The sequence below is a fragment of the Nerophis lumbriciformis genome, linkage group LG20 (genome assembly GCF_033978685.3).
Source record: "Nerophis lumbriciformis linkage group LG20, RoL_Nlum_v2.1, whole genome shotgun sequence".
Taxonomy (NCBI): Eukaryota; Metazoa; Chordata; class Actinopteri; order Syngnathiformes; family Syngnathidae; genus Nerophis; species Nerophis lumbriciformis.
The window spans coordinates 17,676,155-17,694,666 of NC_084567.2; the positions used below are offsets into that span (position 1 = coordinate 17,676,155).

The 18,512-nt window shown below is 37.6% G+C and overlaps 1 protein-coding gene across 1 annotated transcript in view; it reads right to left on the reverse strand.

Moving 5' to 3' along the window:
* Nucleotides 1-4,152: 4,152 nt before the first annotated feature.
* Nucleotides 4,153-18,512, reverse strand: part of bco2l (beta-carotene 15, 15-dioxygenase 2, like) — a 57,241-nt gene continuing 42,881 nt past the window's right edge. Inside the window, exons 9-12 of the mRNA XM_061980553.1 lie at nt 17,296-17,433; nt 13,326-13,508; nt 8,277-8,387; nt 4,153-4,412 (exon numbers count right to left, since the gene is read on the reverse strand). Coding sequence (XP_061836537.1) covers nt 4,296-4,412; nt 8,277-8,387; nt 13,326-13,508; nt 17,296-17,433 — 549 coding nt within the window. The 3' untranslated portion in view covers nt 4,153-4,295. The remainder of the gene's footprint in view (nt 4,413-8,276; nt 8,388-13,325; nt 13,509-17,295; nt 17,434-18,512) is intronic.

Genomic DNA, 18,512 nt, shown 5'->3' on the forward strand with positions numbered 1-18,512 from the left:
AAATTGAATTTGCTCCGATGCATTTTGATGCCGACTAAGTGCCGCCGCGGTCGCACGGGGAGTGTCGCGTTTCAAGTGGCGTGAGGGTGTAAAAAACAAAAACAACGAGGATAACAAAAACACACTTAAATTTTAAACTGAAAAGAGGGAAATGGATTTCATTTTATTGTCTTCCGCTGACATTTGTTTGTGTTATTATGAAAGTGGTTCCTCACGTTAAATGATCTGTCCTTCAAGAGTCGGACCATTTGGGACAGAGTGCCAGCACTTAATGGCGCGTCTGTCTCAAACACCTCGTTGTCATGGCAACTTCCTTTTCAAAAACATCTTAATTCTTAACACTTGATTAATTTTACAGACAGCTGAGATGTTCATTTCTGCGGATTTAGAGAGGCCAGTCTTAGCCCAGCAGGCCCGAGACGTTGGTACAACGTTGTTTATACGTACATGTCCTTTAAAACTGACCTTGAAACAACGCTGCAAAATAGTTGTGTTTGTAAATTGAGACAACGTTGATATTTAACATTAGATCCATGTGCTTGGTTGGGAAATGACGAGATTTCAATAGTCAACTCAACGTCAGAACCCGACATTGATTAAACGTTGTCAAAAATAATGTTGTTTCAACATTGTTTTTGTGCTGTAGAAGTTTGGTAGAAAAAAATGACCAAAATTCAATGTTCAAATCAACGGCAGAACACTTTGATTAAACGTACCGTAGTCAAAAAGCATGTTGTTCCAAAGTTGCATTTGTGTTGTAGAATTTTGGTTGGGAAATGACCAAAATTCAACGGTAAACTCAACGTCAGAACCCAACATTGATTAAACGTTGTCAAAAAGCATGTTGTTCCAACATTGTTTTTATGTTGTAGAATTTTGGTTGGGAAATGAGTAATATTCAAAGGTCAAATCAACGTCAGAACCCAGCATTGATTAAACATAGTCAAAAAGAATGTTGTTTCAACTTTTTTTTTGTGATGTAGAATTTTGGTGAGGAAATGACAACATTTTATGGGTAAAATCAACGTCACAACTTAACATTGATTAAACATTGCCGAAACGCATGTTGCAAAAGTTGCATTTGTGTTGTAAAATTTTGGTTGGGAAATTAGCAAAATTCAAAGGTCGAATCAACATTGATTAAACGTCGTCAAAGAGCATGTTGTTTCAACGTTGTATTTGTGTTGTAGAATTTTGTTTGGGAAATGACCAAAATTCAATCGTCAAATCAACGTCAAAACTTCCATCCATCCATTTTTTCTACTGCTTACTTAACATTGATTAAACATTACCAAAATGCATGTTGTTCCAAAAGTTGCATTTGTGTTGTAAAATTTTGGGAAATGAGCAAAGTTCAAAGGTCAAATCAACGTCTGATTCCCACATTAATTAAAAGTCGTCAAAGGGAATGTTGTTTTAACGTTGAATTTGTGTTGTAGAATTTTGGTTGGGAAATGACCAAAATTTAAAAGTCAAATCAACATCAGAACCTGACATTAAATACGTGTCCAAAAGGAAGTTGTTCCAAAGTTGTATTTGTGTTGTAGCATTTTGGTTGGGAAATGACCAAAATTCAACGGTCAATTCAACATCAGAACCCAACATTGATTAAACGTTTTCAGAAGGCACTTTGTTCCAAAGTTGCATTTGTGTTGTACAATTTTGGTTGGGAAATGACCAAAATTCAACGGTAAACTCAACATCAGAACCCAACATTGATTAAACGTTTTCAAAAGGCATGTTGTTCCAAAGTTGCATTTGTGTTGTAGAATTTTGTTTGGGAAATGACCAAAATTCAACGGTAAACTCAACGTCAGAACCCAACATTGATTAAACGTTGTCAAAAAGAATGTTGTTACAACATTGTTTTTATGTTGTAGAATTTTGGTTGGGAAATGAGTAAAATTCAAAGGTCAAATCAACGTCAGAACCCAGCATTGATTAAACATAGTCAAAAAGAATGTTGTTTCAACGTTTTTTTGTGTGATGTAGAATTATGGTGAGGAAATGACAACATTTCGTGGGTAAAATCAACGTCACAACTTAACATTGATTAAACATTGCTGAAACGCATGTTGTTGCAAAAGTTGCATTTGTGTTGTAAAATTTTTGTTGGGAAATTAGCAAAATTCAAAGGTCAAATCAACACTGATTAAACGTCATCAAAAAGCATGTTGTTTCAATGTTGTATTTGTGTTGTAGAATTTTGGTTAAGAAAAGAGCAAAATTCAAAGGTCAAATAAACGTCAGATTCCCACATTGATTAAATGTTGTCAAAAAGCATGTTGTTTCAACGTTGCATTTGTGTTGTAGAATTTTGGTTGGGAAATTACCAAATTTATATGGCCAAATCAAGGTCACAACTTCCATCCATCCATTTCTACCGCTTACTTATTGTTGATTGACTATGCATTACAAAAATGCATGTTGTTCCAAAAGTTGCATTTGTGTTGTACAATTTTGGTTGGGAAATGAGCAAAGTTCAAAGGTCAAATCAACGTCTGATTCTCACATTAATTAAATGTCGTCAAAAGGAATGTTGTTTTAACGTTGAATTTGTGTTGTAGTATTTTGGTTGGGAAATTACCAAATTCAAAAGTCAAATCAACATTAGAACCTGACATTGAATACAACTTGTCCAAAGGGAAGTTGTTCCAAAGTTGTATTTGTGTTGTAGAATATTGGTTGGGAAATGACCAGAATTCAACGGTCAAATCAACATCAGAACCCAACATTGATTAAACGTTTTCAAAAGGTATGTTGTTCCAAAGTTGCATTTGTGTTGTGGAATTTTGGTTAGGAAATTACCAAAATTCAACGGTCAACTCAATGTCACAACCCAACATTGAGTAAACGTCGTCAAAAAGCATGTTGTTTCAACGTTGTATTTATGTTGTAAAATTTTGGTTGGCAAGTGACCAAAATTCAATGGTCAAATCAACGTCAGAACCCAACATTGATTAAACGTCGCCAAAAAGCATGTTGTTTCAACATTGTATTTGTGTTGTAAAATATTGGTTGGGAAATGACCAACTTTCAAAGGTCAAATCAACATCAGAACCCAACGTTGATTAAACGTTTTCAAAAAGCATGTTGTTCCAAAGTTGCTTTTGTGTTGTAGAATATTGGTTGGGGAAAAAAACAAAATTCAAAGGTTAAATCAACGTCAGAACCTGACATTGATTAAACGTTGTCAAAAAGAATGTTGTTTCAATGTTGTATTTGTGTTGTAGAATTTTGGTTGAAAAAATGACCAAAATTCAATGTTCAAATCAACGTCAGAACCCAACATTGATTAAACATTGTCAAAAAGAATGTTGTTTCTACAGTTTTTGTGTTGTAGAATTTTGGTGAGGAAATGACCAAATTTCAATGGTCAAATCAACGTCACAACTTAACATTGATTAAACATTGCCAAAACGCATGTTGTTCCAAAGTTGCACTTGTGTTGTAGAATATTGGTTGGGAAATGACCAAAATTCAACGGTCAAATCAACATCAGAACCCAACATTGATTAAACGTTGCCAAAAAGCATGTTGTTCCAAAATTGCATTTGTGTTGTACAATTTTGTTTGGAAAATGACCAAAATTCAACGGTCACCTCACTGTCGAACCCCACATTGATTAAACGTCATCAAAAAGCATGTTGTTTCAACCTTGTATTTGTGCTGTAGAATTTTGTTTGGGAAATGAGCAAAATTCAAAGGTCAACTCAATGTCAGAACCCAACATTGATTAAACGTTGACAAAAATCATGATGTTTCAACGTTATATTAGTGTTGTAGAATTTTGGTTGGAAAATGACCAACATTCAATGGTCAAATCAACATCAGAACCTGACATTGAATAAACATTGTCAAAAAGCATGTTGTTTCAATGTTGTATTTGTGTTGTAGAATTTTGGTTGGGAAATGACCAAATTTCAATGGTCAAATCATCAGCAGAACTCAACATTGATCAACCATCATCAAAGAGAATGTTGTTGCAACATTGTATTTGTGTTGTAAAATTCTGGTTGGAAAATGACCAAAATTCAACAGTTGAATCAACGTCAGAACCCAACATTGATTAAATGAAATCCAAAAAATGTTGTTCCAACATTAAGTTTTAACTTGAGCACTTTAATGACTGAGACCCTTTTGGATCCCGGGTACAATTAACATTCACCAAATGTAGCCCTAATGGTTACAATATGTATTGTATTGGTTTTCAAAATGAAAAGTATCAAAATGGCACCCCCATGCTTTCATTTCTCAGTGTGCGGCCCTCGGTGTAAAAAGTTTGCACCTCCCTGTTAGGCCATGTGATTGAACACTCCATGTGTACCATACGGGATATTGACTGGGACTTCTGCTCGGCCCAGTTCAGTGAAGGTCTTGGCATCCAGAACGAGAAGAAATGTACTTTTGTCCTGGAAAGACGACCACAGTGTGTTAGTGTTTGTCTTGCAGTGTACAGCGTAGAGATCGACCGATATGATCTTTTTTCAGGGCCCATAAGAGGCCGATAACAGGTATTTGGAGCCAATATTAAATATTAATATTAAACGTTCTTTAAGCATGAGTAGTATACGTCAGTGAACAGCTGGACACGGCTTTAAAGTAGCACTAGAGTGGAAAAACAAGTCGATTTTATATGCTTAATTGACTTTCATTGCATCCAATAAACCAGATCCAATTCAGTTTACAATCCGCAAAGTATGTGGAAATACCGTCTAAACATCACAAAATGACACACGTTCAGAGGCTGTTTGACTTTGACATCCCCAAAGATGTCAAAAAAGACACAAAAAGTTGCTAGTTGGGGCAATTTTTTCTAAACCCTTTGTGAGGATTGTGATTATGATTCTTCATCTATACACACACACACACACACACACACACACACACACACACACACACACACACACACACACACATATATATATATATATATATATATATATATATATATATATATATATATATATATATATATATATATATAAACATTGGCCCTGCGATGAAGTGGCGACTTGTCCAGGGTGTACCCCGCCTTCCGCCCGATTGTAGCTGAGATAAGCTCCAGCGCCCCCCGCGACCCCAAAAGAAATAAGCGGTAGAAAATGGATGGATGGATGGATATATATAAACATATATTATATATATATATATATATACATACATTATATATATATATATATATATATATATATATATATATATATATATATATATATATATATATATATATATATATATATATATATATAAACATGTATAATATATATACATACATATCTACATATACACATATGTGTGTATATATATGTATATATATGCATGTATATACATATATGTATATATACATATATATATATATATATACACACACACAAATATATATATATATACATATATATATACAGTATATATGTATATATATATATATATATACATATATATATATATATATATATATTATATATACATACATATCTACATATACACATATATATGTGTGTATATATATGTATATATATGCATGTATATACATATATTTATATATATATATATATATATATATATATATATATATATATATATATATATATATATATATATATATATATATATATATATTTGTAAATACATATATATATATACACATATATACTTATACATGTATATTGTTTACTTTCATGACGACCTTAAAAATGTGTAATCGATCAAAAATATCAAGCAGCTAAAATGCGGCAAACATGGATAAGTGAGGAGAGAGTGTCTTACATTTTTCCATCATACACTCTAATGGATTTTAATGGGTGTCATTTTGAATTTTGCATAGTGTTTTTAATAATATCCACAACATTCAGGGAGCAAGTTGTGTTGTGTGTGAGCATGTGTGTTGATTTTTATGTTAGTTGCTCCTTTTTCTTTTGCACCATGACTAAGAAAGGTTGTTTGGCTTGAGTCATATAAGTAAATGCTGTGCAAAAACAATAAAGTACATTCAAAGGACCTTGATCTGATTTACTTACATCGTCCACAAGAACGCAGCAACTTTGTAGCATTAAGAGATCACCTGGTGTTTAAGATGAATTTGAAAGCACTTTGCAATACAATTAAAGAACTCATGACATCTCATGGGCCAATTTGAAGACGCTGGCGGGCCATAGTTTGGACACCCCTGCTATAGCTTCACAACAAAGCTGCGTCTGTTGAGCACTCGGCTTCTAAAATGTATTACTCTTTGTGTTCAGGCTAAAAAATAAAAGTTTCTGGATCATAATTTTCCCCAAAGTAATCGTTCTTGGTCTGCTTGATCAGTATTGTTGTTGATGGGGAAGGGATCTGTTGTTCCTCCTCTACGTCACGGATCATGTCACTAGTTTGCTCATTATCTATTTTGCTCATTATTTTCTCAAAATGGCTCTATTTATACTATTTAAACTATTTACACTAATTTCTATTAACTCGCAAACTTTCTAAGTCTTGGTGTCATAAATCAGATATGTATGATAATAGCTTCAATATTGAGGCAACTTGTTTTTCCACTATACTGCTACTTTAAATTGTTTTTTTAAACTTTTTTTTTTTTTTTAGGAAACGCCGGACTAGAAATGGTTAATGCTTTGCTAATGTTGTGGTTAATTTAGCAACAAAGACATCAGGGGATTTCACAAACACCGTTCGTCTAAGAGGAGCATCAACATTTGCATTTCAAAATATGGGAAATCGCCGGGATGCCTGCTCCTCTTTTCTTACCGTAAATTCCGGACTATAAACCATTACTTTTTTTCCTACACTTTGCACCCTGCGGCTTACAAAACAGTGCGGCTAATTCATGGATTCTTCTTTGCTGACGGCCATAATGCAAATACAGTAGTTAAATAAAAAATTCAATAAAAAAAACAAGCAAACACATTGAAAGGGTGTGTTATTGTTTGTGCTACAGCGCCCTCTTTTCTCTTTCCATTTCATGCTTGCAACAAGAAGTAGAATTGTCGTTTCGTCTTCTAATCGTCCATAGCGTTTCTACTCGCATGGATTCTTCATTCATCCCTCCAAGCAATGTTTGTATGTTTTTACAATATAACTAAAACTATTTATACTTACCAAACCGTCCCATGTGTGATGTCTGTAGGAGTGTTTTCATGCATATATGTACGGGCCATCATCATGTATTCAAGCTAGCGCCGTGAGCATTTGCTAGTATGCTAACACATTTACGAGCGACTGTGTTAGTAAAATAAACTTACAATGGCATTCTTTTTGCATTGTTTCAAATTCCTCAATAAATTCACCAAAACGTCACCGTGGAGTTATTGAGTCTGTTTAGCGGATTGGAGAGCTAGCTTCCACAGCTAGTAGGTCCATAACGATTATTTCTGTTTTGTTTGACCAGCCGTTTTACTGCCGTGTTACAGACAGCGTTTGGAAACAATTAAGGTATGTAAATAAACATTTCATGTTTACTATTAATCTTTCTGTGTAAACAACTCGGCTTATAGTATGGTGTGGCTAATATAAGGACATTTAAAAAATTTTTTTTTTAAATTTACTACTTCACAAATGTTTTATTTTATTTCATCATACGTATGGATATATTACTAATATATATATATATATATATATATATATATATATATATATATATATATATATATATATATATACGTGAATGTGTATATGTATGTATATATATATATATATATATATATATATATATATATATATATATATATATATATATATATATATATATATATATGTTAACACTTTAGAATGGGGGAACACATATTCACAATTAATTAATTGCTTATTAACATGCAAATTAGTAACATATTGGCTCTAAATTAGTCATTATTAAGTACTTATTAATGCCTTATTCTGCATGGCCTTATTATACAACCAGTAAGCCATTAACTAAGAGTCTTCCCTCAATAACCTCAGAATTAGTGCTTATTAGTAGCCCTAACCCTAACCCTTATATGTTCCCCTAGTGTCCAAATAACTCTAAATTAAGTCTTTGTTACTTTATTAAGCAACTAATTAATGGTGAATATGTTCCCCATACTAAAGTGTTACCATATAAATATTCATATACATATTCATATATATATATATATATATATATATATATATATATACATATATATATATATATATATATATATATATATATATATACACACATAGTATTTGCTGATGTAGTTTTATTGTAGTTGCAAAAGCACAGCAAGGCTTCGAGTGACCCCACAGTTTATGTTTCTTTCCTGCAGATGAAAACTTACTTCTCGGGGTGTAATGATGACTGACAACACGACTCCATCATCTTCCTCTGTGGCCTCGGGCGAAGCAACAAAGACAGGCTCAGACGGGAACAAGCCGGGATACCGCCACACCTAAACAGGAAATATGGCATGCAAATGTGCTCCACATCAAAAACAAAAAGAGCCAAAAAGTCATAGTCTGCTACTTTCCATTAATACACATTAAAGCACACAAACAACATTCTGCCTGCATGGTAAATTTCAGCATATAAAAAAAATTATTTATTTCAGAAACACCACCCATATATCTCATATACATTTGACCGGATCTACCAGAGGTTTGCATGTATTAAAACACACGCAAACTTGATAGCAAAGTGAAGGATTGCGTCTCTAAAAAGAGCAAATTAACGAGCATAATCAATTTAGTGTGTCTGTCTTCATGGACAATATATGACCAATATCAGAACGCCCGCCATACTGGGAGCGGGAGATGCAAATATAATTATTGGGCACTCGCATTGTGATTTATCAAGACCGAAAATGTTCTGCGGCCACTGTTTCGCACGTTTGAAATGTCCCTGCAAACTGGCACAGTTACGCACAAACGGCTGCGAGAAATGGGGCGATTGAGAGAGAGAATATTCCGTCTGGTGCATGTCAACATGTTTGGACTGTCGGACATAAAACATATATTTATAGCTGCAGGCTTTGACTAAAGATGCTGATTAAGTGTTCAACTCCTATAGCAGGGATGTTAAAGGTACAACTCGCGGGCTGAATCAGGCCCACCAGCAGGTTCCATCCGGCACGCGAGCTGAGTTTGCTAAGTATAAAAATTACACAAACATTTTTTGGCAAGAAATAAACTGCTGTTCTAAATGTGTCCACTGGATGTCGCCATAGCAATTTTTTATGGCGTCACATTAGTGCCAAAAAAACTGTTATCGCGCGCTGATTCTCCACTTCGTGCGCGTGCGCGACACCCTTTTTCGCGCGCGTGGTGCCTTTCTGTGCGCTCTCTGTGTACTCCTGGCATCTCTCCTCGCGCTGTCATGTTTCTTTTTGGCACTTTGGGGGCGGGTATGCTTGGACGGCCCCTTCTTTCTGATTGGTCAGGCGAAAAATGCTGACAAATGCTCAGAGCCAATCAGAAGTATAGCAGGGCGGGTCATCATCAATATGTATCAAGATTTACGGAGGAAGAAGTGGATAAAAAAAATGTCGCGCGCTGATGAAGGTTATTTCATACCACATAAACACAATACAGGGTAATACAAAATGTGACCCAAATAAATAATAAGACAACAAACACCATAATCACATATTTCAGCCAGAACTGGTCCACCAGCAATAACATCCAACCATAACATTATTTTATATTTTCACTTCTTCTTGAACATTTGTTTTCTAATTTATGGAATTTCTTTTGATTCAGCCATAAAATTAATGAAATAATCTTTGAATTTTGTTTTTAAAATGTTAAAAATAGCTTTTAATAATGTATTCTGAAACAGTTTAAAATAATCAGAGAACTGACTAACACTGACCCTACACAACTATGTTGCACAATTAAGTCTTTTTTTTTTAAAGCGAAAGAGGTAATTTCAACAGGTACAGCATCCTATGTCATACCTACATGTAATAAGATTTGTAACAAGGCAAACCGTTTGTAAATTGGTCGAAAATCGAGCAAGTTATGGTAATTTAAATAGTACATGTACCATTGACATCAATGTAATGATTGAGGCTAGATGTCCGAGGTAAGATGGGTACAACGTTGCTACACTGGAGAATGATTGGTCATATGAAAAATGCTCAGAGCCAATCAGAAAGGAGGGGCCGTCTAAGCATACCCGCCCCCAAAGTGCCAAAAAGAAACATGACAGCGCGAGGAGAGATGCCAGGAGTACACAGAGAGCGCGCAGAAAGGCGTCGCACGCGCGCAAAAAGGCACTACGCGCGCGAAAAAGGGTGTCGCGTGCGCGCACGAAGTGGAGAATCAGCGCGCGATAACAGTTTTTATGCGCTCGGATTTTTGGCACTAATGTGACGCCATATTCTTTGTGTCCCCTGCAGTGAGAGCGCGCATGACTTCAGAGGGGGCGGAGCGATGTGGGGATAGTGGCTTATTAGTGAAAGTATACAGAATGATAATCTGTGCATTTTGTGTTGCACTTATGACTGGGGACACATTTTCTGGGCGCATATAAATATGCTGTAATACAGTAATATGCATTGTCTTCTTACTTCACATGTGATTCATGAAAAGAGTCCAAATTCACAAGTTTAGTTGTAGACGATGCTACATATGTACAGAATAAACCACATGGTGTTAGTACATCAGTTTAAGAAAATAAGTAAATTATATTAATAACATCCTGTAATTTGATTTTGATATTATTATTCATTTCATCGGAAGTTGTGGATAGGTGGAGGGAATACTTTGAAGACCTCCTGAATCCCACCAACACGTCTTCCTATGAGGAAGCAGTGCCTGGGGAATCTGTGGTGGGCTCTTCTATTTCTGGGGCTGAGGTTGCTGAGGTAGTTAAAAAGCTCCTCGATGGCAAGGCCCCTGGGGTAGATGAGATCCGCCCGGAGTTCCTTAAGGCTCTGGGTGCTGTGGGGCTGTCTTGGTTGACAAGACTCTGCAGCATTACGTGGACATCGGGGGCGGTGCCTCTGGATTGGCAGACCGGGTGGTGGTTCCTCTCTTTAAAAAGGGGAACCGGAGGGTGTGTTCTAACTATCGTGGGATCACACTCAGCCTTCCCGGTAAGGTCTATTCAGGTGTACTGGAGAGGAGGCTACGCCGGATAGTCGAACCTCGGATTCAGGAGGAACAGTGTGGTTTTCGTCCTGGTCGTGAAACTGTGGACCAGCTCTATACTCTCGGCAGGGTCCTTGAGGGTGCATGGGAGTTTGCCCAACCAGTCTACATGTGCTTTGTGGACTTGGAGAAGGCATTTGACCGTGTCCCTCCGGAAGTCCTGTGGGGAGTGCTCAGAGAGTATGGGGTATCGGACTGTCTGATTGTGGCGGTCCGCTCCCTGTATGATCAGTGTCAGAGCTTGGTCTGCATTGCCGGCAGTAAGTCGGACACGTTTCCAGTGAGGGTTGGACTCCGCCAAGGCTGCCCTTTGTCACCAATTCTGTGCATAACTTTTATGGACAGAATTTCTAGGCGCAGTCAAGGCGTTGAGGGGATCCGGTTTGGTGGCTGCAGGATTAGGTCTCTGCTTTTTGCAGATGATGTGGTCCTGAGGGTTTCATCTGGCCAGGATCTTCAGCTCTCACTGGATCGGTTCGCAGCTGAGTGTGAAGCGACTGGGATGAGAATCAACACCTCCAAGTCCGAGTCCATGGTTCTCGCCCGGAAAAGGGTGGAGTGCCATATCCGGGTTGGGGAGGAGATCTTTCCCCAAGTGGAGGAGTTCAAGTACCTCGGAGTCTTGTTCACGAGTGAGGGAAGAGTGGATCGTGAGATCGACAGGCTGATCGGTGCAGCGTCTTCAGTAATGCGGACGCTGTATCGATCCGTTGTGGTGAAGAAGGAGCTGAGCCGGAAGGCAAAGCTCTCAATTTACCGATCGATCTACGTTCCCATCCTCACCTATGGTCATGAGCTTTGGGTTATGACCGAAAGGACAAGATCACGGGTACAAGCGGCCGAAATTAGTTTCCTCCGCCGGGTGGCGGGGCTCTCCCTTAGAGATATGGTGAGAAGCTCTGCCATCCGGGAGGAGCTCAAAGTAAGGCCGCTGCTCCTCCACATCGAGAGGAGCCAGATGAGGTGGTTCGGGCAACTGGTCAGGATGCCACCCGAACGCCTCCCTAGGGAGGTGTTTAGGGCACGTCCAACCAGTAGGAGGCCACGGGGAAGACCCAGGACACGTTGGGAAGACTATGTCTCCCGGCTGGCCTGGGAACGCCTCGGGATCCCCCGGGAAGAGCTGGACGAAGTGGCTGGTGAGAGGGAAGTCTGGGCTTCCCTGCTTAGGCTGCTGCCCCCGCAACCCGACCTCGGATAAGCGGAAGAAGATGGATGGATGGATGGATCGATGGATATTCATTTCATAAGAATGAACACCAATGGGGGCATTTTATAACTCTGCCAGACTCAATTCCACCTAGTTGACTGATGAATATTATCAATTCATTTATTCAGAAAGTATAAATAAGCTTAATAAACAAGTCCATGTCAGAAAACCAACAAATTTAGCTGAACTGCACCAATTTTGTCAAGAGGAGTGGTCAAAAATTCAAGCAGAAGCTTGCCAGAAGCTTGTGGATGGCTACCAAAAGCGCCTTATTGCAGTGAAACTTGCCAAGGGACATGTAAGCAAATATTAACATTGCTGTATGTATACTTTTGACCCAGCAGATTTGGTCACATTTTCAGTAGACCCATAATAAATTCATAAAAGAACCAAACTTCATGAATGTTTTTTGTGACCAAAAAGTATGTGCTCCAATCACTCTATCACAAAAAAATAAGAGTTGTAGAAATTATTGGAAACTCAAGAGAGCCATGACATTTTGTTCTTTACAAGTGTATGTAAACTTTTGACCACGCCTGTTAATTAACCACTACAGAATATTTATGTGTAAATAACTAATTTAACAACGTATATATCTGCGGTTTATAGTCCGGTGCTAAAATATTGGTTTTCTTCTCAAATGTAATGGGTGCGCTCTGTAGTCATTGTTCTGTATATTGTACAGTATTTTGTATTTGTATAGTGTTTTGTATATTGTACAGGATTGCTAATCATTTTTATTAGTCTGTTCATTTCAATTCTTAGTTTTATCTTTATTACGTCTTGTGTAATTTATTTTTATCCCATATTTGTTCCCACTACCGCACCTTAAATTGAAGTCCTTAATCTCGTTAATGACAATAAAGTCCATTGTATTCAATTCTATTCTATTCTAGTCTAGTCCGGAAAATACGGCGTTCATGTTCAAACCTGCCATCTAAAATGTGCCTTGAATTCTGGGCCGGTGTGCGACTGAGTCTGACTCCCTTGCAGCAAAGTCAGTACTGCGTGAGTCTCCTTCAGTTACCTTGAGCTCTTTGGTGTGCACGTCCATCTTGAGCAGGGAGTCACTGAAGACGTGTCCAAAGCCACAGGAGTAGAAATAGCGGTAGGGTCGAGCATTGCAGCGCTCGTAGTTGATCTGGGGGAACTCCAGGCCGCCGTACTGCAGCAGCTGGTCGTCGTAAAGATCCTCGTGGGTCAGAAAAACCTGCACAAGTTTGTCACCTTTAAAGTCCACCTAAAATGCACCATAGTGGAACTGTACCCATTTGCTGTTTTCACATTCAGATGGCTTGGATTGGATTTATATAGCGCATTTTTCCAGAGACCCAATGCACCTCACACTGAGAACCCATCTTTCATTCAGTCAACAGCCTGTCCAACCACCATTAAACATTCATACACCATTGTGGACCACACTGGTCTTGGCCAAAGACACAAGAGCAGGGAGCGGGGTCTGAACAACCATTCTCCGGTTAATGGACGATCTGGTCTGTCCACGGATGGGTACCGAATTCAGTACTTTTTTGGCACCGATTCACATAAAATCCAACGGTGTCATGTTACGGTACTTGGGTTACGTGTGACGCCACGCTCGGTTGCCGACTTTGGCACTTCACTCCAGCAGCACTGAGAGCGGACTCAGCCAAACTATCCCTAGGTAATTTTGCAATTTTCAATGCCAACAAAGAAATTGACTCTAAAAACGCACCAGTGAAGTAAGTCTCCGCTTTTCCAAAAAATGCGCTAGCTTGATGCTAATATACATTGGCTTTGCTATTGACATGCTACTGATTAGCATTAGCGATTTTACATGGCGATTCCAACTCCTAAAGTGAAGTAAATTATATTCATAAAGTACTTTTTTCTCAAGACTTAAAGCGCTTTACAGAGTGAAACCCATTAAGCTACATTCAAACCAGTGTGGGTGGCACTGGGAGCAAGGATACAGTGTCTTGCCCAAGGACACAACGGCAGTGACTGGGATGGCCGCACACAACACCTCCAAATGTGTTGCCCCCGCGACCTGACTCCGGATAAGTGGATGGAAAACATACACAAAGGCGCAAAAAATTGGTACAGTTGATTGGTGTCCATTCTCAAGTACCGGGATTTTGGTACCGTATCGATTCAGATGTAAACGGTACCCATCCCGAGTCTGTACTAACTCCTGAGACCAGATGTTGCACACAGACACTCAAATACCGTACGGGACACTTTCTCAAGAAAAAACTGTTACTTCTTTCAGAGGGTCTCTGTGCCACTGGTGCGTGTGTGAGCGACAGGAAGAAAAGCTCTGACTCGCCTTTTTGGTGCCATCTTGTAGACTAAATATATTTCACCCATATATTTCTAAGGATATGGCCTCTTGTATTTGGGCCTATATTTATGTTAATACTTTTTTGGTCCTTTAAGCAATGAAATGTGCTAACATAATGTAGAAACTAACAGTGGTCAGCAACTGAATGAATGCCCTAAAACACAAAGTATTGGAGACAAACAAAACAGAAATATTAAAATTACCTCAAAATTGTAACAAGAAGAAGTCTGTTATTTTTTAGAATACATTTTTTTTGCAATATTTCGAGAAAAAAACTAACATTAGCATTAATGCTAGCACAACAATGGAGGTGTCCACCAACATTATAGACCACTAATTCTCTGGCTTTTAACACTATGTGAGTTGTGTGGTCCTCTGTTGTCCTCTGTGTTTTTAAAATTTTGATTTCTATTCGTTTTACCCTTTAAAATCGTTTTTAATCATATTTATTTTATTTTGTTTTTAATTGTGTTTAATATTGTTGTGCAGCACTTTGGAAACATTTTGTTGTTTAAATGTGCTATATAAATAAAGTGTATTGGATTAGATTGGATAAAAGGTTGGTGATTCACGGTTGCTATGGCAATGACTGGAACACTCCTACACTAAACCAGCGCTTATTTTCGGTTACGCCCCCCCCCCCCCCCCCCCAAGAAAATAAAAAATATGTCCCACTCTGCGTCGCAACTAGAAATAGTATTATTTGTCTATAAAATTGCTGAAAGTACATCTCTGCATAACATTGTATTCTTATTAACATTAAAGAAAACAATAAAGACAAAACTAGAAAATTCCCGCGGAAATTTTGATGGGCCTGCTATCTGTGTCCTGGACCTCTGGCCGGGGGTCGCAGGAAGCCGCCGTACTGTGAAGATGGTGCCGAGTGTCCAAATCCGTCAGTTTTAGGTGTAACTGTACAAAATGAGCTACAGAGCTAGCCTGCGTACCCATTCAATTGGCCCATTTTTTTTGTTTATTCGTGAATAGCGTCGCCATGGTAACACGAAATGTTCCCAACTTCAAATACGCCCATCGGCGAGAACGAGACCTTTCCGACGGTATAACTTATGTGGGGGTTAGTTGTCTGGTTCGTCTCGTATTAGACACAAGGTGCGTACCTATTCAATTGGCACATTTTTTTTTGTTCGGGAATAGCGTTGCCATGGTAACACAAAATGTTCCCAATTTAGATTTCCGCCAACGGCACGAACGAGACCTTTCCGACGGTATAACATATGTGGGGGTTCGTTGGCCGGTTCGTCTCGTCGTGGACGTAAGAGAAACGTGCAGAACAAGAATAATAATAAAGTTTGAAGGATGACCAAGAATAATATGAGCTGCTTGCATTGCAGCAGGCCCATAATAATACAAATCAAGTTAAAACAAAGAATAACTTAATTAGTAATGTTGTTTTAAAAGTGCATCAATTTGCCTAAATTAAAAAAAGGGTTTATTTTTATTCAAAATATAAAACATTTTTGACGAACTTGAGCCATTTCAAACTGACTATTAAAATTAAATAAACTAAATGAATAATAATATATTCTAATTGATGAGCAACATTAACTCTGGAGTAGTGATGTGTGGATGGATACTGAAATATCGATATCGTTGATACCAGATCTTTATGCTAAAATATCGATACTTGTCATACTTCAGCTCAGGATTGTCCAAATTTTTTCCACCAAAGGCCGCATACTGAAAAGTCAAAGTATGCGGGGCCATATTGTTATTTTTTTACATTTTTTTGAAATACTAAAAACTCATTTTTTGTCAGCTTTGTATTATTGGTGACTAAGTATATTATTATTGATTATTAGTTAGAACATTTCAGCATTTTCTCATTACATATAATTTTGGCTCTTTTTCTTACATGTTTACTGTTGTTTTTCCCATGTAAGAATAGAATACAAATATTAATATCACGATTATGTTACTGCATAACCTAGTGTGTCAAAAATTCTGCCTGTACAAAACTATAAATTCTCAGTCACACATTTAACAGTGTTTTTTTATGGTTGTTTTTTCAAATTAATTAATTCATAAGTTAGTACTGTTTTATTTTTTAAATAACGAACTAAAATTTGTTTATAGTTAAAGTTTTTATTTTATTTTGAGAGTTTCTAGTTTTTCCACCAAGAGGCGCATCTGAAAAGTTAAGTATGGGTGGGATATATATATATATTTTTTTAAATTGCTAAAAACAGATATTATAGATATTTCAAGACAAAACGTTGTGATATAGGTGACTAAGTATCTTAATATTATTGCTTAAAAATGTCAGCATTTTTTCCCCCTTTTTCTTACATTTGTACTGTTGATTTGTTTGTATTCGAAAATACACAACAGCTCAAAATATAAAACAGTTGAACTTACAAAATCGAAATATTGCAACAATTTGTACTGACTTTTAGTAGACATCAAAACGAGGAAGTCCAAGCCGGATTTGAAACATGATACTGATAAAGCATGCTCCCGCAGGTAACGAAATTCATATATGGAACTCTAGTCATTGATAATCATGAAAAGACTTGTGCAAAGGAATCCTCATCAAAGTGAATAATCACAAAGCGTGTGTTGTTATGGTCTGTATCGATCGTAATCAAAGACCCTCCCCAAAACATTCCGTGACGTGTGATGCAGAGTTAATCACATCATTATACGCATATCATACCTCTCCAGACGGGGTCTTCTTGGCCGTAGCTTTATAGTCTGGCAGGGTCACCAGATTCCTGTCCAGAGGGGTTTGTTGGTCAACATTCAAAGGGAGGACGTATCTTCTCGGCAGGTTTCTGCACAGGGAGTTGTAAAACTGACGGAGGAAACCACAAAGGTGTGGAGACAAGTGAATATGATACATATTAATTCATAATTCAAGCATTTATGATACAGGTGTCAAACTCAAGGCCCGGGAGCCATATCTGGCCCGCCGCATCATTTTATGTGGCCCGCAAAAACCTGGAATTAAAAAAAAAAAACCACATACTGTATTCTAAACTTGATCTAATATTGCAACATATATTATATTATCAAACATTCCAAACTTTTCTTTTGTTAAAATGGAAATAAATCCTTAAAAAGCTGCTTGACTCATTATTCTAAAGCAAGTTATCCATCAAAATGAGAGCTAAACTACCTTTAGGCAATGTTGCAATTTTTAAAGCTAACACAGAAATCGACTTTAAAAAAGCGCTCCAACGTAGGTAAAGTAAGGCTCCACTTTTCCAAAAATGCGTTAGCTTGATGCTAATATACAAACCCTGTTTCCATATGAGTTGGAAAATTGTGTTAGATGTAAATATAAACGGAATACAATGATTTGCAAATCCTTTTCAACCCATATTCATTTGAATGCACTACAAAGACAAGATATTTGATGTTCAAACTCATACACTTTATTTTTTTTTGCAAATAATAATTAACTTAGAATTTCATGGCTGCAACACGTGCCAAAGTAGTTGGGAAAGGGCATGTTCACCACTGTGTTACATGGCCTTTCCTTTTAACAACACTCAGTAAACGTTTGGGAACTGAGGAGACACATTTTTTAAGCTTCTCAGGTGGAATTATTTCCCATTCTTGCTTGATGTACAGCTTAAGTTGTTCAAAAGTCCGTGGCCTCCGTTGTGGTATTTTAGGCTTCATAATGCGCCACACATTTTCAATGGGAGACAGGTCTGGACTACAGGCAGGCCAGACTAGCACCCGCACTCTTTTACCATGAAGCCAAGTTGATGTAACGCGTGGCTTGGCATTGTCTTGCTGAAATAAGCAGGGGCGTCCATGGTAACGTTGCTTGGATGGCAACATATGTTGCTGCAAAACCTGTATGTACCTTTCAGCATTATTGGCGCCTTCACAGATGTGTAAGGCACTAATACACCCCCATAC